At 34.1% G+C, this 27,516-nt stretch overlaps 1 protein-coding gene across 1 annotated transcript; it reads left to right on the top strand.

The window, feature by feature from the left end:
• Positions 1 to 315: 315 nt before the first annotated feature.
• Positions 316 to 27,010, top strand: LOC132744496 (ankyrin repeat and death domain-containing protein 1A-like; the record flags this gene model as incomplete). Its single annotated transcript, XM_060733228.1, is given in 13 exon segments — positions 316 to 414; positions 3,883 to 3,981; positions 5,090 to 5,194; positions 8,720 to 8,818; positions 9,115 to 9,213; positions 15,435 to 15,533; positions 15,837 to 15,935; positions 16,693 to 16,791; positions 20,159 to 20,257; positions 20,880 to 20,975; positions 22,860 to 23,058; positions 23,485 to 23,613; positions 24,247 to 27,010. Coding segments are annotated over 13 exon segments (1,392 nt in total), but the record flags the coding sequence as incomplete, so codon positions are not given.
• Between the last annotated feature and the right edge of the window lie 506 nt (positions 27,011 to 27,516).

The raw sequence follows: 27,516 nt of genomic DNA, 5'->3' as shown, positions 1-27,516 counted from the left end.
AGTGTTATACCATTTAAATGTGTCGGAGTGCCATTTAACCAAAACAAGCCAAGAAAATAAAGATAAATTGAATCTTTGTTTCTGTTTTCGAAGAAGAGATGCGTTGCTAAGTGATTCAGGTTTTTGCGCACGACCCATGTGTCCTTTGGTTCAATTCCTTCATGGGTCAAGGTCACATATGCCATATTATGATACCAGTCCTAATTTAGTCCCGGAAGCAGACTCGTATCATAAATTATTTGTAATTTATCTATAGTATTATGAATATTATCAGGCAGTGATACTTGTAACCAATGGAGTTCCATTATGTTTTAGCTGGACAGAACGCCATTACACTGGGCATGCGCGAAAGGGCACCTGGCGATTGTAGAATTATTGGTGGAAATGGGTGCTGACTTGGAAGCGAAAGACAAGGTAATTTTAAACCATTTATCTGCTGAATGAAAGGTAATAAGGAAGTAGATTTACACTGCTTATAATTCAAAGAATTTCAGTATCAACATAAGAAAATAATAATAATAAGATAAGTAAAACAACGACAAAGAACCGAGCTACCGCCCGTATAGTACCTGGTCAGATATCACAGATGTGCAGGCTGGCCTGACATTATACTGGGTGACAAAGGTTAACCACTTTCGGTTACAGCAGGGTTAAATCAAGGGTTAAGAATGATCTATGTTGATTCAACATGGATTATCATGTTTTCATGTGAGTGGTAATCGAAACACGATGGGTTTGGTTAAAAAAAAATTTGGAACTCATTTGTAACGAAAACCTAAGTCTTTATGTAAAACACCCCAGTTTACTTTCTTGTCTTACATTAGTAAACACCATGGTGGTTCCAACAGAACTCGAACCTTTGGTCTCTGCAACCATGCAACCTTAATACTACACAACCTCTTCCGTCAAGTTTGTTACAAGAGCACACAGTAATTGGCACGATTACACAAATATATCATTCTAATTAACTCTTTACATTGATTCTCCACTAAACATTCAAATTAGGCTGTAAGTAAAAGTGAATAATTGACATTTGCGAATAGTTACCCAGACACCTTTTTTAGTTGGTACAACTCATGTATAACATTGAACACATACTGGTTCTTTTAACATTTCACCAAAAAACTTGTAATATTTCCTGAAATTAAGTTACCAAGAATTCGAGATTTGTACAAAAACAGATACGTTACCATTTTTCCAATTGCTTTCAGAGACTAGATAGAAATAATTAGCATGAATATACACGATTTAGAAATTTATTATCATTCTTTCAGCATTATAGCACCAGTATATATTACAAAATATTATGCATTAATATGCATTTTAAAAAAATCTACGTCTAAGAATAGCTTGTGAACTTAAGCTGATGAAAATGTTACTTATTAATCAGACTTGTTTATTCCAAATACATGAGTTACTTATAAAAGCATTTTAGGCCAATAAAAATACTGATGTTCCATACTTATCTATTGACACAATGTAGCTCGGATTTACTTAACAGTATAAATTTATTCCGCTAAGTGGAAACAAATATTAAATCATAGTAACGTATCTGTTTCACAGTTCTTCTATGAACAAAATAATGAAAAACCCTGAACACATAGATAGATATCCATAAAGTTTTTTAAACAACTGACCAATAAATAATATGTCTGAACCAGTACTTTTAATATTAAACAGAGCACTATATCATTTAAAGTTTTTTTTTAGGTTTTATTGTTTTATGTGTAGCTTCAAATAGTCAAATAACATTGTGACTTTAGGAAACAGATTGAACTTAACAAGAACATTTGAATAAAGACACTCATCTATTAAATGTGTAGCAGCTAGATTAATGCGAGTGTTTCTGACATAGACTAGTGTGAATTGACATTCTGTTGTCTTTTTGGTTCATCTGCTGTTCAATTGTCTTTATTTTTTCTATTTTCTTTTTCTTTATATACTGGTACAATCTCGATCCTTGATTTTGTCATACTTGGTGATATGAGTAAGCCTACATGTATATGCTTATCTACATTTAACAAAATTATATCAGAAACAATGGTACCGCTTAAAGAAAACCAACTTAGTATTATAATAAATCCATATATATGTGCACCTCCAAGATTTTGAGCTATATCCAAATAGTCCATCCCTACCATAGACAGAAAATCTTGATACGACCCTAACTAAAATTTAGAAACTAACGGGCATTCATTTAAAAATACTTTAATATGTTTTTTTTATAAAGTTACAGGGCTGTTATATATTGCCTAACCATATATTACTTATTTAAACCAAAGTTTGTTGAAGATTTAGTTACATATATTAAACAGTACTCAAATCTCATTCGAAACAGATACGTTACTATGATAAACAGATACGTTACCAGAAGTTATACAGTCCTCTACATTTTATTTTTAATCCAAATTTTGCAAACCAAAAAGATATCAACATATATTTATTCCAGGAAATAAAACAGTAAATCTTTATATGTTTCTTTCCTGTTTTTCAACATTTTATTTTCTAGAAAACTCAACTAATCCTTGAATTTCAAATTCCTGATTCACAATTTTAGTTTTCCAATAAAATTGAGATCAACGCATCATTTATTGGCTACACGTACGTTATGCTGGGATTTTTTACATGAAACCATTTCCAAATTGAGCAAAATCGTCAATTAAGATTCAAACAATAAATATTGGTAACGTATCTGTTGGTAACGTATCTGTTGGTCAAAAAACTAAAATATATCAGATATACACACATGTTTGCCAAATATATTGAAATATTAAGTTTTGTAAAGCATATATTTGAATAATGCATAAATGCGATCCTACTTTTAAGTACTGGTAATAGTAAATGTTTCTCAGTGGGATATCAAGGTAACGTATCTGTTTCACTTTAAAGTATAATCCAAATTGCCTCATCATTGCAAAGGCATTGTGGTTCTAGCATGTATATTGTCGTCAAAATTATTTTTGAATAATGAAATATGATAAAACTTGAGTTCAATAGCAAACTATTAATATGTTACAAGTTCATATTACCCTTACTCAGGTTTACCTGAAGTGTGGTAACGTATCTGTTCAATATATGAGGGACATGCATTTCAGCTGGTAACTTTTTTTCAAATTCACTGTAGAAAACAATAAAAATCGCTCACTTAGACATTTAAATTAAAACTTAATACTAAAGCAGTTTTTCTTCAACACATGTTTCAGGTGAAAATATGGAAAACCAACAGTAATATGGGACCCAAGCCTGGGGACATTACATAAAGGGTTATACAGCACCTTTGCATGATAATATTTTCGTATAAATCCAACAGACTAAGTCATTAATTTGAATGCTATACACACTTGACTATGTAATGAAGCAATGGAATGCCCAAAAAGTATTTTTCAACTGCAGTGCAACAAAATATACTCGAGGGACAGAATATTTTTTAATTTGCACGTTTAGTGGAGAATCAATGTTTAGATTATCTCATTTTTTTACACTAATATTTGTATATTAACAACATTATTACATTTATGTAACGTTTATATTCGAAACAATGATTTCCTCCGCATGTACAACAATGTTAAGATAGATATATATTTATGTCATTAAGCTGAAAAACGACATAAGTTTCTTTTCCAAGTTCATTGCACTCGTGAACTATTGAACTTTCCAAGGTCAACAAGGTTAGAAGAGGTGTCTTTTCCCACAGAATCTTAGACAATTATCGATAATGAAGTTGTAATAGAACCTCTATATATCTTAATTAGCCACTTATTACTGTTTCCCCCGATATCTCCGTGTAAACAATTAATTAATTGATGAATGACGTGATTTTTCAAGAGTGTCACGTGTTTGGACAATTTTCAAAATGGTGGCGCCATCTATTGTTCGTTTCAGTATGGCATGAGACCAGTATTATGGGCGGCACTGTACGGACATATTGATATTGTAAGATATCTAGTTAACACCGGCGCCACGGCTACGTGTACCAATAGGGTAAGTATCGATGCTTTAAACAAAGCAATTATTACCTCCATTGGCCGCCATTTTGAGGGTCGTATATTATCTTCCTAAGATAAGATGAAAATCTCTAATAATTCTATCGTCTTCATGAAAAACTTATAAGAATCTTTCACATATAAGTGCTTTAATACTATATTCCCTCATATGTATAAAAGAATTTGACAATTCACCTCGATCAGCTATTAATCAAAATTGACCCCCAAAATGTCTGCCACTTTTTTGCAAGGGAGGTAAATATTATAAAAATCCGGAACTATCCGGAGCTATTCAAAATGCTTGGAACAATTTATTTGTTCCTTGTTTATGATTATGAACATTTTACTATTATTTTTTAACCCTTACTGCTCTAAATTAAATATCTTAAGATAGACTTGTCCATCTTTCAATCTAGACAAAACCATTTATCATTTGTACGGAAACATTTCACTGAACAGCGAACAGTGCAGACAATGATCAGGTGGCGAGAATGTGCTGGCCAATCTTGGTCTGTACTGGTCGCGATGTCAGTATCTGTGGGCGCAACAGGTTATGGGTTCGAGGATTAAGAAACACAAAGGGATGAGAATGACCTTAAAGCTGCATGCCTCCAGATAAGCCATTATGTTAAGAAAATTAACCTTGAGAAAAAGGTACTAGGATTTGGAGAAAAGTAAAAATAGTCACAATTTAATGAATAATATACATGTTATTTGCAATTATTCACTGGTTTTGCAGAATTTATCACTATATTCTTACTGCGTTACTTACGAAGTAACTGTTATTTTATTTTTGCATTCTCTGTCCTATTTTTTTAAAATAATTTTTGTAGAATTTAAGTGCTGTTTGCAATGTGTAAATTTTTTGTTCACTTTTTACAAAAAGAAATCATGAAAATTACCATGAATCTTGAGGCATGCTGCTTGAAGAACTTACTGAAGTTGATTTGGATACTCTATACATTTTTATGTACATAAAATTATATTGTTTTCTTCCGAACCATAAAGAAATTTTGACCATTTTGCCCTTCCATAAATAAAACAACGTATTTTCGTTTTGTGTATCAAAAATGTGTACGTTACGTGTTTACATTGTGTGTTTGCAGCAAGGACTTGGCATACTGCACTGTGCTACACAAGGCAATCATCTGCATGTTATGAACTTCATCTTTGAATCTCTAGAAAATATTGACATTAACTGCACAGAGAAAGTAAGTAAATCTATAGCTTGTACATAACATATCTTTCAGTAACTCTATGCAGCTGTTTATCTATTGATTTTTATCGGGCCGTTTATTTCATTAATATTATCAGGCCTTTTATTGTGCATTTTTATGGGTATGGCCGTAGTTATCAAGTGACCGCTTTGTGGAAGCGGCCTTTATGTCCAGTCCGACTTTTGCGTATCCTTACGCTGTTCGAAAAGGCGAGAAAAACAATTAGATTCATTGTCAGTTTGAATAATGCTTCATTGAACGGAATATACTTCTAAGAAAGATTCATTTTTCTGAAAAAGAGAAAACAAAATCACAAAATTATCAGAAGAGTTATAAGCACTCAATCACACAGACTTTATCCCATACACGCTCTTGTGTCAAATAAATGATTCCGCTAAAAGCACAAGCAGAACAAAATATTTTCCTTTAAACACATTATTTCTCATTTATGAAATTATTTAAATGCATTATAGATAGCTAATAAATTCTGATTTGTTTTGGTTATTGTCACCTGCTTCCTGCCAATATGACAAAGTTTGTCACAAATGCACGAACATTTCACAACCATTTTATATCTATTTTTGTCTCCTCTGTGTATAAACACTCGTTTGGAGTATCAGCATTTAAGAGTGATCACACATGTTGAAATGACGGGAGCACCCATGTTCATATGTGTGATCGATAAGATATTTCAGTGATACGTTATTACATTTCAATGAAGCATAAATTCATGTCAGTAAAGCATCATTACATTTCAGTGAAGCATCATTACATTTCAGTGAAGCATTATTATATTTCAGTGAAGCATTATTACATTTCAGTGAAGCATCATTACATTTCAGTGAAGCATTATTATATTTCAGTGAAGCATCATTACATTTCAGTGAAGCATTATTATATTTCAGTGAAGCATTATTACATTTCAGTGAAGCATCATTACATTTCAGTGAATCATCATCATTTCAGTGAAGCATCATTACATTTCAGTGAAGCATCATCATATTTCAGTGAATTATCATTATATTTCAGTGAAGCATCATCATATTTCAGTGAAGCATTATAGCATTTCAGTGAAGCATTATCACATTTCAGTGAAGCATCATCACATTTCAGTGAAGCATCATCATATTTCAGTGAATTATCATTATATTTCAGTGAAACATCATCATATTTCAGTGAAGCATTATAGCATTTCAGTGAAGCATTATCACATTTCAGTGAAGCATCATTACATTTCAATGAAGCATCATTACATTTCAGTGAAGCATCATCATATTTCAGTGAATTATCATTATATTTCAGTGAAGCATCATCATATTTCAGTGAAGCATTATAGCATTTCAGTGAAGCATTATCACATTTCAGTGAATCATCATTACATTTCAATGAAACATCATAACATTTCAGTGAAGCATCATTATATTTCAGTGAAGCATCATCACATTTCAGTGAAGCATCATCAAATTTCAGTGAAGCATCATTACATTTCAGTGGAGCATCATTACATTTCTGTGATGCATGATCACATTTCAGTGAAACATTATCACGTTTCAGTGAAGCATCATTACATTTCAGTGAAGCATCATTACATTTCAGTGAAGCATCATTTTATTTCAGTGAAGCATCATTACATTACAGTGAAGCATCATTACATTTCAGTGAATCATCATAACATTTCAGGGAAGCATCATTTCATTTCAGGGAAGCATCATTACATTTAAGTGAAGCATCATTTCATTTCAGTGAATCATCATTACATTTCAATGAGACATCATTATATTTCAGTGAAGCATTATCACATTTCAGGGAAGCATCATTACATTTCAATGAAACATCAATACATTTCAGTGAGAATCATGACATTTTAGTGAAGCATAATTACATTTCAGTGAAACAACATCATATTTCAGTGAAGCATCATCATATTTCAGTGAAGCATCATTACATTTCAATGAAACATCATAACATTTCAGTGAAGCATCATGACATTTCATTGAAGCATCATTACATTACAGCGAGACATCATTACGTTTCAGTGAAGCATCATCATATCTCAGTATTATATTATTTCAGTGAATCGCTATAGTATATATATCTCATTACCATGGTATCTAAGTGAAGCATCGTTACATATTGAACACAGAAAACGCAATCGGTCCCATTTAACATAAAAAAACCCTCCTTTAATACTACTTTCATTTGATTTTTACTTGTTTTACAACATAATTCAAATTTCAAAATTATTTACAGTTCATATCTGCATGAATTTACGATCTCAGATTTTTCATCTGAATTATTAATAACGTTTAGCGTTCAAACAAATTCAAATACTGTTGCTACGGACTCATTCTATGGTTAGATTCGAATTTTACTAGTTTTGTATGCATAAACTCAATCGAGCGGTTAGCACAAAATGGACCGTTTTTTGTCCCAAGACCCCGGAGTAAATTTTTGGATGTGTCATCATAAATCAATGCTTTTTATATTTTTTATTAATTTTTAAAAAAACCCCTGTTTTTTATTTAAGGGGATTTCCCCATTTTAAATTTGGAAAAATTTCTTTGAAAATGAAAGGGGAATTCATTATCAGAGTACAAAAAAATGCGCTACCAACGGTATAGAGTCCGGTGAGCCTGATCAGACCACAGAGGTGTGCAGACTTGGCTGGTTCTAATTGTAGCGGCAAATGCTTATCATTTCCAGTTTTAGTAAGTTATAAAAGAGAAGCTTAAGCACGAACTTGTATCTAATAGCTTGAGTGGCTTACGGAAGGACCAGGGTCTAACGAGTATCAAAAGACTTCTACTGTTTAGAATGTTAATGAAACAAGTAATCGCAAGGGAATGCACACGTTATAATACATTTACTCCCAGACGGGGTACATATTGAATTAGGCTCGCAACACAGGGTACCAGTGATTTCGTTTATCAACTGTGGTAAAATCACCGGAAATAAGTCAATATTCAGATAATTATTCAAATGACAATGCATTTTTACAGCAATATTATTACGCGGTAAAACACGATTCTAGATCTGTAATATGACCCATAAAGCGCTTTAGATCAATCAACTTTATTTCCGATTTGCATCATTTGTCAAATTGAAATCCTGACTGAGAATACTCTCTTTTTTATCAATATTTAATAAATCCGATCCTATTTCGTGTAGGAACTATTTTATTTTTACAATAATTGCCCGCGATTCTATAAGCTCTTTCTATGTCAGGCTTTGTGAGTGATAGAGCATATTTATTATTACTAAGGAAATAAATTATCAAGGGACGTAGTTAAATTCCCTCGCTTATCTTAAACGTCACATGAATGAAGCTGAATGAGGATTGGTTACTTTGAAAATTTGTAATTTGCCGGAAGTCATGGTAATGAGTCAGCGTTCATATTGATTATTTGTTGCTGTGACTTTTTTCACAGTGACATATCCTAACTTCAACAGTATTTATTTTTTTATTATGAAGAACTTGCCATGAGAAGATAAAACCTTGATTTTTTTTGTACATTTTAGAATGACAAGACGGCACTACATATCGCTGCGGAAGAAGGTCATTTACATGCGGTTATGAGGCTAATAGACTTGCGCTGTGATATCAATAAACGAGATGTTGTAAGTCACGTGATTTTATCCTCGCCAGTTTCTTACCAATCATTGTTGAGGTAGCACTATATTACAAAATAAAATAAAATAAAACAAAAAAATTTTGATCGAAGAAATGCAGAGTTTGAGAGTGTTTGTTTTTGTAGACCTTTTACAGGCAATTCTTAATTAAGGAACTTATTTAGCTTATTGCATCGTTTCGAGTTATTTTGAGATTTTGAGATCATAAATTAATAAATCACATGCAATGTAATGTATTTATTCAGAAAGATTAAAAAATCAAACTGTATCATGAACTATTCCAGGACTGTTGTTCAGCCTTACATTTGGCGGCTAAGAACGGTCATCACGAGGTGGTCAAACGTCTGCTCATGGTGGGCGTTAACGTCGATGACAGGGAAGGGGTAAATAAATTTTTCATACATATATTATGTATAGGTTAGAGTGCATATTGGGTGTTCTTCGTAAATAAGAAAGCTAAAAAGGAGCGGAGCTTGCGAAGCGACTGTAGCTTTCTTATTTACGAAGAACATCCAATATGCACTCTAACCGGCTTAGTGCTCCGCCCATTTTTTACCGCCCAACACACTGCGTGACGTCACACGATAGCCTAAATGTGTATAACCATATTTGGAAGAGGTAGCGGTACACATTTTCGGGTCACGTGTTTTGCATAGCTTATTCCCGCATTCTGTCTAGGTAAATCAGACAATATCACGGTGCACATCCATATCGGTACCCTCTTTGCGAAATATTCTCAAACGGTACCCTCTTTGAACATACACAGGTCATTCTCTGCTAAAAACAAATCAGCGATGGATAACAATGCAGTAAAAATTCATTGTAATAAGAAAAGGAGGTTATGACCACGGAACACTAGAATGTTTTATTTATGTGCTGATTTGTCATGTGCCCGATTTTCAAGTACTGCAACTTCACAATAAGCTACAAAAAGTCGACATGTCTTGCCTCGCCCGTCACCTCGACATATTTTCGGGCTGACATGAACCTGTAGCTTTGATTATATATGCAGCATACATATTTATATGTTCATATACATATCATCTTCGGACAAATGGCAGTATATTGTCAAAATAATGTAAAATTAATAAAAACACCCTACTTTCGGTTTTGCAGCGGCACGGGCTGTAATATTTACATAAAAAGTAAGAAATATTACATACATACTTTGTTGGAATAAGTGAACTTTTTATTTGGAAATTATAAAATGATACTGGTTCCGTAAGTAATAAAACATTTTTACTGTTATTTTGCCTGTTTTCATTTCAATGAACCTCTTTTTTTTAATTCTATGCCGTAGTGACGATATACATATGTGCGTGTACGGAAAAACATGATGCATAAATATTGATTAGTAGGAGTAAACTTCAAGATCTCTGCACATGCGTATATTTCACTTTAGCGCTCTTCGAAACTTAGCTCCGCCCACTTTGCGTTTTATAATATAAAACGTCCAGTTTATATAAAATCTGTTCTATTAAGATTTGAAACCTGAAAAATTTGAAAAATCCTCGTCGGTGATTGGCTTAAAAAAATTGGCGAGCACTAAGTATAGGTTAGAGTGCATATTGGGTGGTTTTCGTAAATAAGAAAGCTAAAAAGGAGCGGAGCTTGCGAAGCGACTGTAGCTTTCTTATTTACGAAGAACATCCAATATGCACTCTAACCGGCTTAGTGCTCCGCCCATTTTTTTCCGCCCAACACAATTCGTGACGTCACACGATAGCCTAAATGTGTATAACCATATTTGGAAGAGGTAGCGGTACACATTTTCGGGTCACGTGTTTTGCATAGCTTATTCCCGCATTCTGTCTATGTAAATCAGACAATATTACGGTGCATATCCATATCGGTACCCTCTTTGCGAATTATTCTCAAACGGTACCCTCTTTGAACATACACAGGTCATTCTCTGCTAAAAACAAACCAGCGATGGATAACAATGCAGTAAAAATTCATTGTAATAAGGAAAGGAAGTATGACACGTAGAAAAGATGTAGCGTATACCACGGAACACTAGAATGTTTTATTTATGTGCTGATTTGTCATGTGCCCGATTTTCATGTACTGCAACTTCACAATAAGCTTCAAAAAGTCGACATGTCTTGCCTCGCCCGTCACCTCGACATATTTTTCGGGCTGAAATGAACCTGTATCTTGATTATATATGCATCATACATATTTATTATGTTCATATACATATCATCTTCGGACAAATGGCAGTATATTGTCAAAAATAAATGTAAAATTAATAAAAACACCCTACTTTCGGTTTTGCAGCGGCACGGGCTGTAATATTTACATAAAAAGTAAGAAATATTACATACATACTTTGTTGGAATAAGTGAACTTTTTATTTGGAAATTATAAAATGATACTGGTTCCGTAAGTAATAAAACATTTTTACTGTTATTTTGCCTGTTTTCATTTCAATGAACCTCTTTTTTTAATTCTATGCCGTAGTGACGATATACATGTGCGTGTACGGAAAAAACATGATGCATAAATATTGATTAGTAGGAGTAAACTTCAAGATCTCTGCACATGCGTATATTTCACTTTAGCGCTCTTCGAAACTTAGCTCCGCCCACTTGCGTTTTATAATATAAAACGTCCAGTTTATATAAAATCTGTTCTATTAAGATTTGAAACCTGAAAATTTGAAAAATCCTCGTCGGTGATTGGCTTAAAAAAATTGGCGAGCACTAAGTATAGGTTAGAGTGCATATTGGTGTTCTTCGTAAATAAGAAAGCTAAAAAGGAGCGGAGCTTGCGAAGCGACTGTAGCTTTCTTATTTACGAAGAACATCCAATATGCACTCTAACCGGCTTAGTGCTCCGCCTATTTTTTTCCGCCCAACACACTGCGTGACGTCACACGATAGCCTAAATGTGTATAACCATATTTGGAAGAGGTAGCGGTACACATTTTCGGGTCACGTGTTTTGCATAGCTTATTCCCGCATTCTGTCTAGATAAAAAAGACAATATCACGATGCATATCCATATCGGTACCTCTTTGCGAAATATTCTCAAACGGTACCCTCTTTGAAACATACACAGGTCATTCTCTGCTAAAAACAAACCAGCGATGGATAACAATGCAGTAAAAAAATTCATTGTAATAAGGAAAGGAGGTATGACACGTAGAAAAGATGTATACCACGGAACACTAGAATGTTTTATTTATGTGCTGATTTGTCATGTGCCCGATTTTCATGATCTGCAACTTCACAATATTAAGCTACAAAAAGTCGACATGTCTTGCCTCGCCCGTCACCTCGACATATTTTTCGGGCTGAAATGAACCTGTAGCTTGATTATATATGCATCATACATATTTATTATGTTCATATACATATCATCTTCGGACAAATGGCAGTATATTGTCAAAAATAAATGTAAAATTAATAAAAACACCCTACTTTCGGTTTTGCAGCGGCACGGGCTGTAATATTTACATAAAAAGTAAGAAATATTACATACATACTTTGTTGGAATAAGTGAACTTTTTATTTGGAAATTATAAAATGATACTGGTTCCGTAAGTAATAAAACATTTTTACTGTTATTTTGCCTGTTTTCATTTCAATGAACCTCTTTTTTTAATTCTATGCCGTAGTGACGATATACATGTGCGTGTACGGAAAAACATGATGCATAAATATTGATTAGTAGGAGTAAACTTCAAGATCTCTGCACATGCGTATATTTCACTTTAGCGCTCTTCGAAACTTAGCTCCGCCCACTTGCGTTTTATAATATAAAACGTCCAGTTTATATAAAATCTGTTCTATTAAGATTTGAAACCTGAAAATTTGAAAAATCCTCGTCGGTGATTGGCTTAAAAAAATTGGCGAGCACTAAGTAAAGGTTAGAGTGCATATTGGGTGTTTTTCGTAAATAAGAAAGCTAAAAAGGAGCGGAGCTTGCGAAGCGACTGTAGCTTTCTTATTTACGAAGAACATCCAAAATGCACTCTAACCGGCTTAGTGCTCCGCCCATTTTTTACCGCCCAACACACTGCGTGACGTCACACGATAGCCTAAATGTGTATAACCATATTTGGAAGAGGTAGCGGTACACATTTTCGGGTCACGTGTTTTGCATAGCTTATTCCCGCATTCTGTCTAGGTAAATCAGACAATATCACGGTGCATATCCATATCGGTACCCTCTTTGCGAAATATTCTCAAACGGTACCCTCTTTGAACATACACAGGTCATTCTCTGCTAAAAACAAATCAGCGATGGATAACAATGCAGTAAAAATTCATTGTAATAAGAAAAGGAGGTATGACCACGGAACACTAGAATGTTTTATTTATGTGCTGATTTGTCATGTGCCCGATTTTCAAGTACTGCAACTTCACAATAAGCTACAAAAAGTCGACATGTCTTGCCTCGCCCGTCACCTCGACATATTTTTCGGGCTGACATGAACCTGTAGCTTGATTATATATGCAGCATACATATTTATATGTTCATATACATATCATCTTCGGACAAATGGCAGTATATTGTCAAAAATAAATGTAAAATTAATAAAAACACCCTACTTTCGGTTTTGCAGCGGCACGGGCTGTAATATTTACATAAAAAGTAAGAAATATTACATACATACTTTGTTGGAATAAGTGAACTTTTTATTTGGAAATTATAAAATGATACTGGTTCCGTAAGTAATAAAACATTTTTACTGTTATTTTGCCTGTTTTCATTTCAATGAACCTCTTTTTTTAATTCTATGCCGTAGTGACGATATACATGTGCGTGTACGGAAAAACATGATGCATAAATATTGATTAGGAGGAGTAAACTTCAAGATCTCTGCACATGCGTATATTTCACTTTAGCGCTCTTCGAAACTTAGCTCCGCCCACTTGCGTTTTATAATATAAAACGTCCAGTTTATATAAAATCTGTTCTATTAAGATTTGAAACCTGAAAATTTGAAAAATCCTCGTCGGTGATTGGCTTAAAAAAATTGGCGAGCACTAAGTATAGGTTAGAGTGCATATTGGGTGTTCTTCGTAAATAAGAAAGCTAAAAAGGAGCGGAGCTTGCGAAGCGACTGTAGCTTTCTTATTTACGAAGAACATCCAATATGCACTCTAACCGGCTTAGTGCTCCGCCCATTTTTTACCGCCCAACACACTGCGTGACGTCACACGATAGCCTAAATGTGTATAACCATATTTGGAAGAGGTAGCGGTACACATTTTCGGGTCACGTGTTTTGCATAGCTTATTCCCGCATTCTGTCTAGGTAAATCAGACAATATCACGGTGCATATCCATATCGGTACCCTCTTTGCGAAATATTCTCAAACGGTACCCTCTTTGAACATACACAGGTCATTCTCTGCTAAAAACAAATCAGCGATGGATAACAATGCAGTAAAAATTCATTGTAATAAGAAAAGGAGGTATGACCACGGAACACTAGAATGTTTTATTTATGTGCTGATTTGTCATGTGCCCGATTTTCAAGTACTGCAACTTCACAATAAGCTACAAAAAGTCGACATGTCTTGCCTCGCCCGTCACCTCGACATATTTTTTCGGGCTGACATGAACCTGTAGCTTGATTATATATGCAGCATACATATTTATATGTTCATATACATATCATCTTCGGACAAATGGCAGTATATTGTCAAAAATAAATGTAAAATTAATAAAAACACCCTACTTTCGGTTTTGCAGCGGCACGGGCTGTAATATTTACATAAAAAGTAAGAAATATTACATACATACTTTGTTGGAATAAGTGAACTTTTTATTTGGAAATTATAAAATGATAGTGGTTCCGTAAGTAATAAAACATTTTTACTGTTATTTTGCCTGTTTTCATTTCAATGAACCTCTTTTTTTAATTCTATGCCGTAGTGACGATATACATGTGCGTGTACGGAAAAACATGATGCATAAATATTGATTAGTAGGAGTAAACTTCAAGATCTCTGCACATGCGTATATTTCACTTTAGCGCTCTTCGAAACTTAGCTCCGCCCACTTGCGTTTTATAATATAAAACGTCCAGTTTATATAAAGTCTGTTCTATTAAGATTTGAAACCTGAAAATTTGAAAAATCCTCGTCGGTGATTGGCTTAAAAAAATTGGCGAGCACTAAATAGTAAGTATGATGATAACCCTATATGTTACATCTTGATGTTTGGTGTGAAAATGTTGAAGCTGAATAGAGGATACCATGCTAGTGTCTGATATATTATAACACACATTTTCAGACAAGACATAAAAACATAAACGGAGCCGAAGCACTACCATGAGTGTTCCGGTTTATTTTTTTTATTTGTTGTTGTTTTGTGATAAATGTGGGGAAGTTTATGAAACTACGAACTTTTATGACATTCTATTTGTAGAGTTGTAATGTTCTTAGTTCAAAGTATAGCGTTAATTCAGACTAAGGTCTGTCCCGTCCGTTCCTAAACGTGCAATGATACGTGCAAATTCCGAGCTAATAAAAGAAAAGAAAAGATAAATATTTAGTTTGAGAGTAAGTAAAACCAATAAATTTTCCATATCTTAACACCACTTCGTTTTGCCGTTGAAATCTAATGATGTATCTTTGTTATTTCAGGAGGGAAGAACGGCATTACACCTAGCAGCTGAAGCCGGCCATTTTGAAACAGTCGAGGTGTTAGCAGATTTTAATGCAGGCCCTAATGCCGAGACTATAGTAGGTATTATTCATTACCAGGCAGTCATGCATATAAGTTTTGTCATTCACCTACTTTTCGCACGCTGTCGTGGTTTATCCGAATAGACGCGACTTTAAAGGGGACTAGTCAGAATTTTCAAGTTTAGGTCTGTCTACTCGTTGGTCGAGGCTTTAATCGTAGTAAGCCCAACAAAATGTTTTAAAAAATATCTTTTTCTTGTATAATAATCGCTTTAATATGTGTGTCTGAATGAAATGAAAATAAAAAAGCGTAAATAATTTATTATTGTGTACACAATTTAAGTTGTTTTACATATACAGAAAGAGATAACACCTCTGCATTGTGCTGCGAGTAAAGGTCATACAGAAGTTTGTATGAGATTAATTGAACTTGGTGCTAACATCAACTCTCAAAATCATGTAAGTTTCTATAGTCCTATATATATGCTGTACTAACTGTTATTGCTGGTAGCAATAAACATAAACATTTTACATGTATAATGCATTTGTAAATTCTTTAATGCTTTAATATTTTTGCGCATTGAAGGTATTTAGTTTAAAAATATTATCTACTTAAGCTTGAACTCACGATCCATAGTTTTAATGGCAGACACGATCACCACTAGGCCCAGTGAATCGGTAAATGTCGACAAATGTCGGTTAAGACCGTAAAAGCACAGAAGCCTCGACAGTTTTTGTATACAATGTACCTATTTTAAGTATATTTATGTCACGTGGGAGAATGACGTCATTATTTTTGGAAAATACCAATATGGCGGCTTGCATGCTCTGTAAGCCTTATATTCTATTGAGAAAATACATTTCTTTAACACAGTAGGCAAGGAAACATAAGTGAATATTTGCATTTTGTAGTTAAAGGGACTTCACTGAGGTTTATTGACATGAAGAGACAGGAGTAATTTTTCTAAATATTTTATAGCCATATGATGTAGCTCTACCATGTTAACGCGTTTCACTAAAATCGGGTCAAAAATAGCACAAACAATACGACTTTAAATTTACTTCTGAGTTTATTTCCGAATTAAATTAAGCATATCTTTCTGTTTTAAGTACTCCAGTTGATTTATGCAAAAAATTCATTTTTTATGTTTTTTTTACCTTTGAACTTCAGGTGAGTTCCTTTAAAGTAACAGGTTTAAATTTCCAATTATTTCAGCAAGGTAACACAGCATTACATCTAGCAGTGATGGGTAACTTTCATGATCTCACTCAGGCTCTTGTTGATGCCAAAGCTGAGATAGACCTTCCTAACCTGGTAACTTAACTTTTTATAATACTGCACGCTTGTAACGTCGCTTTTCACTGGATAACCGTGACGTTTATATAGTTTTGTATACACCACCGTAGGGAACGTGTTTACAGTATCGCGTTTTTCGGTTACAGTATAGAATTTTCAAGATGGAGGATTATTTTTGGGAAGAGATGTAGGTGATTTTTATTCAGGTCCATACTACTAGTAGTTTAGTTTCTAAAAGATGTTTTTGTGCTTTGCTTGTAAGAAACAGAATCCGGTATCTAGTCATATATTTCTTCAGACCCTGCACCGCAGATTTATCTCTATATTGTCTCATAAATGTGCAGATTTGACAGTTTGAAAATTTGAATCGAGAGACCAACGCATTTTTCCCCATTCCGACATTATTTAAGCATGCCTAGATAAAGTAAATCTACAAAACGATTGTTCTTTGTGTTTAGAAACGTTTATAAAAGTAAATGACCAGTTGAACCTATTTTCCTGTTGGAAAAATGCGTTTGAAAAAATAAACAATGTTACAGTATAGAGCGAGGTTAATTTTGAAGGGTTACAGCATAGACCTAGCGACTTTGATACAATTTTGTTACAGTTTATACCCAGATTTCGGTTGCAGTTCAGATACTTGCCAAATTTCAAACAAAGTTCGTGTATCCATTATTTTTATGAAATAACTCATACCTTTCTATTTAATACATTCTTGAAAGGTTGTATTACTTTTTTTCTTCAGCAGAATAGTTATAGTTTGCTATTTTTCTTACTTGAGACTTTTTGCAGAATAAGTAATGTCTTATATAAAGGACTGTTTTCATGACAACAACAGTAACTTTTTCATGACAACAACAGTAACTTTTATCAAATTGTATTGAGAGAAGAAAGATTATTGCTTGATTTCATTACACATTATAATAATGCCTATTAGTAATAAAATAGAGAAAAAAAAAGAATCCTTAACAGAAGTCCAACACGGAAAACATGAAAATGTTGCAGGATCAGTTTGATTTAACCTGTTCATGGACGGTAGTGGTAACTGCAAGCTACCGTCCACGCCTCCTAGCACCGGCTACAGCAGAATTCACATTAAACATGAACTGATACACTTTAGATTTTTTAACATCTGAGGATGTGTTCATATGGCGGTTATCATGGAACCTTCAATGTGACACGTTATTGCCATTCTATGAAAAGCAGCATATTACCCCCAGGTTAATAATTTCGTGTGCCCTAAACGAGAATACAATGAGTGAAACTAAATAATATGAAATTTTGAGAGGGGATCGCAGGTTATGAATCCTGCATACCATAGATAAGCTGTCAAAAGACACAATTAACAGGCAATACCCTAAGAATGATTGAACAGTATTTAAGTGAGCAATATTTCAACCTTAAATGTTATTTTAAGCTGGAATTTCCATCTACCATAATGTATTTTGTAAGTATTTAAAACAAGTATGTAAAAGGGTTTGTTACGTTTGGCTTTCTTGGATTTTAAGCTTCAACGACACTGAGGTCATGCGAAAACAGTCCTGCTTTATTGTAAAGAAAGACCCCAGAATCCCTTTGTGAAACATTTCGGACACGAGTGGGCACGTGACTAGAACCACCGACCTTCCGTAAATTAGCTTGATAGATTCCTCACATACAAAGAATCCAAAGTCATGATGGGATTTCAACTACAGCAGTCAATGAAAGATGATTTGAAGTCGACGGCCTTATCCCGACTCTGTCACTTTTATTTACCTCCAGAGAAGATAGTGTAATTGTCTGACCTAAATTTATACTCTATAACTTTCAATATTATTTTCTTTTTCAGAAACATGAAAACTGCTATACAGAATGTCTGAAATAAGAAAAAAACGACTTTTAAATTAATAATGACAAAATAATCGTAAATTCAACAAAGAAGCATTCGAAACGACGCCATGATCATGATTTGATTTGAATGCTTTTGGTTCGAGACGAGAAGGGTCTTTTAAACATTGCCTTTTTTCAAAATCTATAATTTGAGTTTTCGTATCCCCGATTGCAACCGAAACCATTTTAACAACTGATTGGTAGAAAGTCATGTAAATTTCATCACATTTAGTCAAGTAGTTACTGAACGGATGAGATTGAACACACATGTGTACAACAGACGGACGAATAGCTATCGGGCCAAAGCTCACAGAGATTTAAAAGTCTACGTAACATTAATACATTTTACCTAGTATATATAGAAAATTTCGAAGTCTAAACTGTAACCGAAATCTGTGTATAAACTGTAACAAAATCGGATAAACATCGCTAGGTCTATGCTGTAACCCTACACAAATCACCTCGCTCTATACTGTAACATTGTTAATTTTTTCAAACGCATTTAACGAACAGGAAAATAGGTTCAACTGGTCATTTACTTTTATAAACGTTTCCCAACATAAAGGACTAACGTTTTGCAGATTTACTTTTTCTAGGCATGCATAAATAATGTCGAAATTGGAGAAAAATGCGTTGGTCTCTCGATTCAAATTTTCAAACTGTCAAATCTGCATATTTATGAGACAATAAAACGATAAATCAGGGGTGCAAAGTCTGAAGAAATATATAACTAGATACCGGATTCTGTTCCTTACAAGCAAAGCACAAAATATCTTTTAGAAACTAAACTACTTGTAGTATGGACCGGAATAAAAATCACCTACCTGTCCTCCCAACAAAAAATCCTCCATCTTTAAAATTCTATACTGTAACCGAAAAAGGCGATACTGTAACACGTTCCCTACGGTGTACACGGCTGCTGTCAATTTATGAAGAAATCTCACTTTTCTTTTCATAAATAGAAGTTTGCTGTATTATAAATTCGTTATAAATATTCCTGTCAGGTTTCAGGACTGTATATAAACGTTTGCTATATAATCTTCGCCTAGCAGCTCGGGTTATATTTACAAACAATCGTTTATATAGGGGCATATAACCTGTCAAAAATCTTTATAACTAATTATATAAAGGAAATTTAAGTTTTTTTTCGATAAATACATGATTTTGTTTCATCGAGTGGTATGAAAATAAATATTTCACGAGTGGCAGTAGCCACGAGTGAAATATGATAATTTTCATACTACAAGATGAAAATAAATTCCGTATTTATAAAACAGAAATTCAATTTTCTGTTCATTATATACTTTTAAGTATTAAATAAAATGATATACTATAGTTCATATCATTCGTATTTCATTCATTCATTCATTGCTTATGAAATAAACCGCAATAACATATTGGTTTATGGGTATATTAAATATATCTTACTTTAAAATGATATTTTTCACTGTGTAAAGATATTGAAAACATGGAAGGTTAATCTCAAACATATTGAAATGTTATTTCTCTTATGTAGCGGTTACAGACGCCATTACATGTAGCTGTTGAAAATGGCTTCCAAGATGTCGTAGAAGTTTTATTAGTAGGGAACGCTAGTCTAAGTGCGCGGGAAAAGGTAAGGATAAAATCCGTGCCCACGATCCATTTTTTTAACATTCTATCCACAAAAATGAAATAAACTTTTCACAAAATGCATTATTACATATACGGTACAACAGAGAGATGTGTTATAGTGCGTTCAATGCAAATGTCTGAATATTTAGTGACTGCGTGGAAACGGATGACTGTGATATCATAAGAAAAGAAATGACATGTACAAAACTAAAAATTGGAAAATACAAGGATGATTTTAACAAATAAGGCATTAACCATGTGAACATATATGCGTATGTTTTGTTGTAGGATACATTTATAAGTTGCTTTTTTTTCTTGTTACGCTATTACCCAGTATTGAAAAGTTCGTTGAATGACATTTAGCCTTGTTCAGATTACACAACATATCATTAGTAGGAGTACAAATGAAAATAGTATGTTTGCATTCACATGTATACTATTTGCTACTATAGCCGCTTTAATATACTTATTCAGATGTTCATTCATCAAATAAGTTCGTATGAATTCGGCAATCTTCGTCACAATGTCGAGATTTCAAGTCTCGTGTTACCCTATTGAGCTATGGAGGCTGGCTCGTATGAATGTTGTACATGTATTGTATTCTATTTATAACAATATTTCAGTCTGGTAAGACGGCCCTCCACCTGGCGGCACGCGGAAGTTTTGTCACAATTGTAGATATGATCATTAAAGCGGAACGATATTTCTCCTTAAACAGGGTAATGTTATTTATTTGTATTTCATAGCAGTGAAGAATATATAAAATAACAGAAAATGACTCTCATGAATAAAATACTTTCAGTACACGACCTGTAGATTATAGTAAACGCGAGGCCAAATCTTAACTCATACTCACTATGAACCCAGAGGTCGTTAGTTCGAATTGCATGTTACTTCCATTACATAATTTCGTCTATTCTTTAGGACGAATTTCTGAACCAAATTTATTGTAGGTGATTCTCGCTTATATAATTATATAAAAAAAGTTCTAAAAGCAGAGTAATGCTTAGTAATGCAAAGGTATCCTTATTAGGTAGTTGAAAATATTTAGCAATAGTGAAAAATATGTGCTATTTTAATTCAATAGGATGAAAGTTTATAAAATATTGCTGTTCGAACATGAATTAACAGTCAATCTTATAACATTTGTATTATGAAGTACAAGTAAATAGGCGTGGTCCCATTTAGTAGAGGGTATTTCTAAAGTTCTAGTTTTGATATTTTAGAATTAATTTTATGAGTTAAGGAGAATATTAACTGAACTCTCCCTATTTGAAAGCGTTATTCGGTATCAAACCGATGTCATCTGCTTTATTTCTTTCCCCGCTATACGTTTTTGACTAAAAGTAGGCACGTGGGACTGATCTATAATTGATAGCTGACTGTAGATAATCAACGCCACTGTATGCCTATTAACGTCTGCGGCAAGGTGTATATGGGCGACTCACTCCAGAATACTGTTAGTGATTGTAATGTGTCAAGGAGTCCAGTTCCAGTGAATACTAACATTAGTTCATTCTTGAAGAAAGAAAACTGGTTTTTCAATGCAAATTAAGCCTCCGAAATAAAAGTGGTTTTATGACTTCCATACAAAACACCAAATCATGACGTTTAACTGTAATACATTACCAGAACACATAAGAAGAAGCAAAAGATGGCTTAGCTATATGGCCAATTAGTTTTTATATCATACATGTATTATATAATTTTTTAATTGTTTGGTTTGTTTGTTTGCTTGGTTTTACAGCGCACCAAAACAGTAAAGGTCATATGGCGCCGAAACAGGAAAGCTGGTTTTGGCTAACCCGGGGTGTTACGAAATTTAAAGCAACACCAGGGGTCAAAACTATCTCACCTGGTGGAGCTAAGAGATGCAGTATTCGAACTCTTTTAGCCGCCTCTTACAGTCACACAGGGATAAACAGTGGCTGCAATTCTTATGCTCCTACCATTAAAGGCAACTCCTCAGCCACAAGGGTCACGCATTTACTTACATGAGTGCAGTGGTTACGATCTTTGTTTTGTAATTTTTGACTGTCCATTGTTCATATTGAGTGATTTTAAGATCAAAATACTAAAACTGAGCACTCTATTGATAGATTGCGACAACTGCCACAGACTCACGCTTACATTCATTTCCTGCAAGCGTCCAGTATTTTATATCTTCAACTATAAGCACCTACATACATACTGTGAAGAATTTATAGAATCGTTGAATTATTCATTTTTCTATAATTATCCATGGAAGATCGTTGTGATTAATTTTGAAGGAGTTCCTCTGTGTTATCGGTCTATGTTATTGTGACACATAAACTCTATAAGGATTTTAATAATTCACCGGTTACAAATTAGTTATTCGGCGGTTTGTTTTTAACTTAATGGGGAAGAGGCCTCAGCCTCTTTATTTTAGGGAAAGTTATCGCTAAAATTGCTAATTTGGGAAGTAAAAAAGATTTTTGGGAACTATGTATGATTTTAAAGAAAATTCCGATGGGGGGATTTAAATAGGCCTCTTTTATATAAGGTGAACAATCACTGGTATTTGGATGTGTCTCTATGAATATCAGGTGTAAAAAACGCAATTCTCCCCTTGACCTTTGCAGGAATACCACGAAAATGATTTAGACTACGTCGACCCGCAAAGGTACTTACGGCAACCAAATCACCCCTCGTGGCCTCAAATGAAAGAAGTCATGTGGACTCTAGCAACAAAACATTTCAAACCGAGTGATTGGAAGAGACTGGCAATGTACTGGAAGTTCACACCTGATCATATAAGATGTATTGAACACCAGTATACAGGTAAAGCATTCAGAAAAATAGGATTTATTTATCAGCCGGATCCTAATAGGCATGCATGCGGGTCGCCATATTGGTATTTTCTCAAATAGTGACGTCATGGTCGAAAACGCCCTCTCACAATAAATTTACGGCAACTACCGAAAGATGGCAAGAACTGCTTCGGTTTTATTACGATATTACCCAGTATAAACGATGTTTACCGATTCATTAGGTTCTTATTATTCGGAACACCTCGATAATTATTCATAATATAACGCAACCGTTCTGTACTGTTGTGTCCGAGGTCCTTATCCGGAGATTAACGGCGGCGGCCGAAAAGTTGCGATTGGGTTCGTTATCTTGAAACAAATTGCAATAGTTTTGTATATGATCAAGTGGAGGAGTATAGGTAGAAAATTAAAAATATGTAATATATCTTATTTGTAGGTACATCTAGTCACAAGGAACACGGGTATCGTTTGTTAATGATCTGGTTACACGGAATACGGAAAGATGAAAATGTGACAAAATTATTGTTCGAGGGACTTGTTGCCATAGACCGACGTGCATTAGCAGGTATCTTAATATTAGCATATTTTCTAAATTATGCTATTTAAATAACTTATATGGCACTTTAAAATTGATATTTAAATTGTAAAACTGTAAGGGCACGTGATGCCCGAGAAATCAATAATTGTTTAATTAACAATGCTTTTGTAATTTATTTAGCACATAACTGAAAAATGTAGAACCAGATAGTAAAGGAAGCAAATGTAAACAATGTAGTCTATTTGGCTTCCATACAAAATCCAAAATCACTATACCAATTGGCAAAGAGGAATTGAAGTCAACGATAGTTCATCTTTGCATGGTTAATAAATAACTTTTGGGACATTGTAATATGGTATCAAAAATAAAAAAGTTTTTTGAGAAATAAAATGATAGCTGTTCAGGGGCTTAATGGGACTTTAATGTGAAAATAACACGAAATCACTGCTCTCTATACATTTACATTTACTGGGTAAACTGTTCTGCAAAGGTACCTTAAAATCATTGCAATGTGAACTTGTCCATTCACCTATAGACCGCCTTTCCTCACCTGATTTCTGATTTCAGCGGTGATTGACAAATGCCCATAAGACTCAATGCTCGAAATCGATTGTCCAAGTATTTTATATGCTAGAAAACATTACTATTTGTATTTTTCAGAGCAAATACGGCGTCAATCTAATTGTGAGCCGGAGAAACCGTGTATACAAATGTTATGTGGTATCATCTGACGGCGGTTTTATCCGACATTGGACGAAGTGCCGGTGTAAACACCACAACGACCGGAGAGACTCGGCGCTGATAGACGCTTTATGTCACAAAACCAATCCGTGTCCCTTTTGGAGGGAAAATGAAGATGGACGCTTTGGAACGCTTTGCCTATTATTAAAAGCTTTGTCAAACAAAAGCATTTACAAATATGTACAAAAGGTGCTTACGAGGAAATGACCTTGGCGCTGGAGGGTCAAACTGTGTGATATCCGACTATATATCAAAGACGCAGAGGGAGGTTTTTGTATTGAGACTTTAGTTTCAAAAACAGCATTATATTTTGTACAAGAATTTTAGACGTTCTTGTTTTTACGTTTGCTGGATTTATATTATCCAAGCCTGGTACCAGTTTGTTGCGGATATATAAAAATATACTAAAAAAATGGGACCCAGTATGCGTCTAGCACATAATGTGAAATAAGTGCCGAGTTTGTTGATATTAAGGGGATAGGAGAATATTAGCTATGAATTATTTGAAATATGGACAATATTTGTCCGCTGTTTGGAAGAACATCTGGCTTTATTGTGTTCACAGAATATGACATTGTTATCATATTGTAATTTTTGTATAAAATACAAAACAATATCCATTTAAAACTTATCTTAAAATATTTCCATGCATTTAACTACATGTCTAAAACATGTAAAAAGTCCGTATACATATATCTAACTAACCACTGTCAGAACTTTCATATGTATCTTTTAATGTTTTTGTTTAAAATCCACAACTGTACAGTTTCATTATTAATGTACTGGGGCAGTGAAAATTTAAGCGGATTTTGACAACATTAAAACTGAAAAAGGAGCAACAACACATTGCGCCTATATTTCAAAGCGGATTAATCTACAATGGGCACATTTTCCAAATTTTTATAGTTATTTCAAATGTTAATCTAAACAATGGAAATGTACCACTTGGATATTCTTATAAAACATTTCTTGAGATAAAAATGTCTATAGAAGAAGAAAATTATATTATCTGGTTATATAAATATGAGTAATATGGGATCAGGCATCCAACACTTGCCAACAATATCATGTATAATTCTTTTGTGAAATTTTGTCATATGTATGATCTATTTAAAGAAACATTCAAGATTTTGGATAATGTACGTTTGATTTGAATATGAAATATATGAAATGAGAAAGTGGGGTGGGGGTATTGCGCTAGTATTGCCGGTGAAATTTAAAATAAAAATGAAATCAAATGTTTCATGTTAATGATAAGTTAATTTTTTTTTTTTAATTTTTTAAGTTTCCAAAATGAAAAATATACATGTGAATGGTACATATTATACACACTGCTCAATTTGAATTAATATCGGAGAAATAAGGGGAGGTAATACTGATGAATCTTCTATTATTAATGAATTATTTGAAATGTCTAGGATAAATGTCAAACAAAAATAATGTAATTTTAACATATCTGTAAAAAGTGACAAAACAAAATGATCGCTAAATAAGCAAACAAAACTACTACATGTATATGCGGATTTGTACACAATTTTCATGCAGGATACCGTTATAATCCTAACCACCCTTAATATAAAAATGCAAAAAGGGGACAGTGCAGACAAGAATCAGACGGCACAGATATGCCAACCGACCTTGGTCTGCACTGATTGACCTTGCTCTGCACTGGCTGACCTTGGTCTGCACTGATTGACCTTGCTCTGCACTGGTTGACCTTGGTCACGGCAGATTCACTCACCGCAAGCAGGCTAAATGATAAACAATAGAAAAAAACAAGATCCTAACGGAAATCCTGCTTGGTAAACACCAAAGGGCAAAGACAACATAATAAAATACAAGAAACAATTTAGTTTAAATGAAAGGGGGGGGTAAATTGAATACAATATCTTTGTTTATTTATCAACTAAATTGAAATAACGAGAGCCATATATTTTATATATTATAAGGAAAAATAAGCATTTCCCTATTATAGATTTCAGTTGCAAAATGTAACAAGACCAAGTACAAGTTTTGCATAAAAAACAGAGGTCGTACTGAACACACAGTGCCCGAAAGTAAGGATGGACCCTCATTAAGCAAAGAATACACACACGCGCGCATTAAAATTAGCTAGGAAATAAATAAAACGTGCAGAAAACAATTTAGTAAACGCCTTAATTATCATGTCTAACCGATATTAATACCAAAAATAGTCCCTATATAGCACAAGAAAAGCTATATTGGCTAGGGCCTATTTTTGGTCGTACTCTCAGTGGCTGGTAAGGGCGGATGGGCCCTCATTAAGCATAGAACACACAAACATAACATGGTGCAATTGTTTATAAAGGTTTTTTGATAGAATTTCAAGTTTTTATAAAAATACAAAGCAGAAAGGAGGAATATTTAGTTTCTTTTATCGAAAAAAATAGGCTAAATTCCGCAAGGTGGCTGTATTTATGGTTCATATAAACTTAATACCTATTTCTTCTGTACAGATAATGTTTAATTGATTTATCAAGATAACATTTAGCTATATTGAATGTGAAAATTACAGATTAATTTTGTCGTTTGTTAACTTCTTCTTATTGTTTTTGTTCATTATTTAATTACCTGTTTTTGAATGTGGAGTATATTATTGTGTACAGTTTTTTATATTTATATTTTTCATCTTCAAAAAATAATAAAATCAAATATTCATGAATTGGTTGTTTCCTTTAATTATAACTAATTTGTACCAATAGACATTGTATGATATTTTAAGCTACAGTCTCACTTACATCCCGGCAGAGCCCCGGCAGAGCCCCGGTAGACGTCCGGGGTGATCCGGGAACGACCGGGGTACGACCGGGAACAACCGGAGTACATCCGTAACTCTGCCGGCAACGTCCTGGATGATCCGGGATGATCCGGGAACATCCGGCATTCGATCCCGGATGGAATAAAATATTTAATATCACCGGGATGGTCCGGGATGATCCGGGAAGGTATAGCTTTGCCGGCTTCATCCTTAGCTCTGCCGGGAACGACCGGGGTTATACCGGGGAAGCACCGTAGCTCTGCCGGCACAAACCGGGGATGATCCGGGGTATGATATAGCCGGTAGAGCTACGGTAGAGCTACGGTAGAGCCCCGGAAAATGCCGGCAGAGCCCCGGCAACTACAGGCAGAGCCCCGGATGATAAAGGTAGAGTTACGGTTGATCCCGGT

The sequence above is a fragment of the Ruditapes philippinarum genome, unplaced genomic scaffold, assembly GCF_026571515.1.
Source record: "Ruditapes philippinarum isolate M1 unplaced genomic scaffold, ASM2657151v2 ctg12460_1_1_1_1, whole genome shotgun sequence".
Lineage (NCBI taxonomy): Eukaryota > Metazoa > Mollusca > Bivalvia > Venerida > Veneridae > Ruditapes > Ruditapes philippinarum.
The sequence above is the reverse complement of the archived record's forward strand: the minus strand, read 5'-3'. Positions and strand labels throughout refer to the sequence as shown.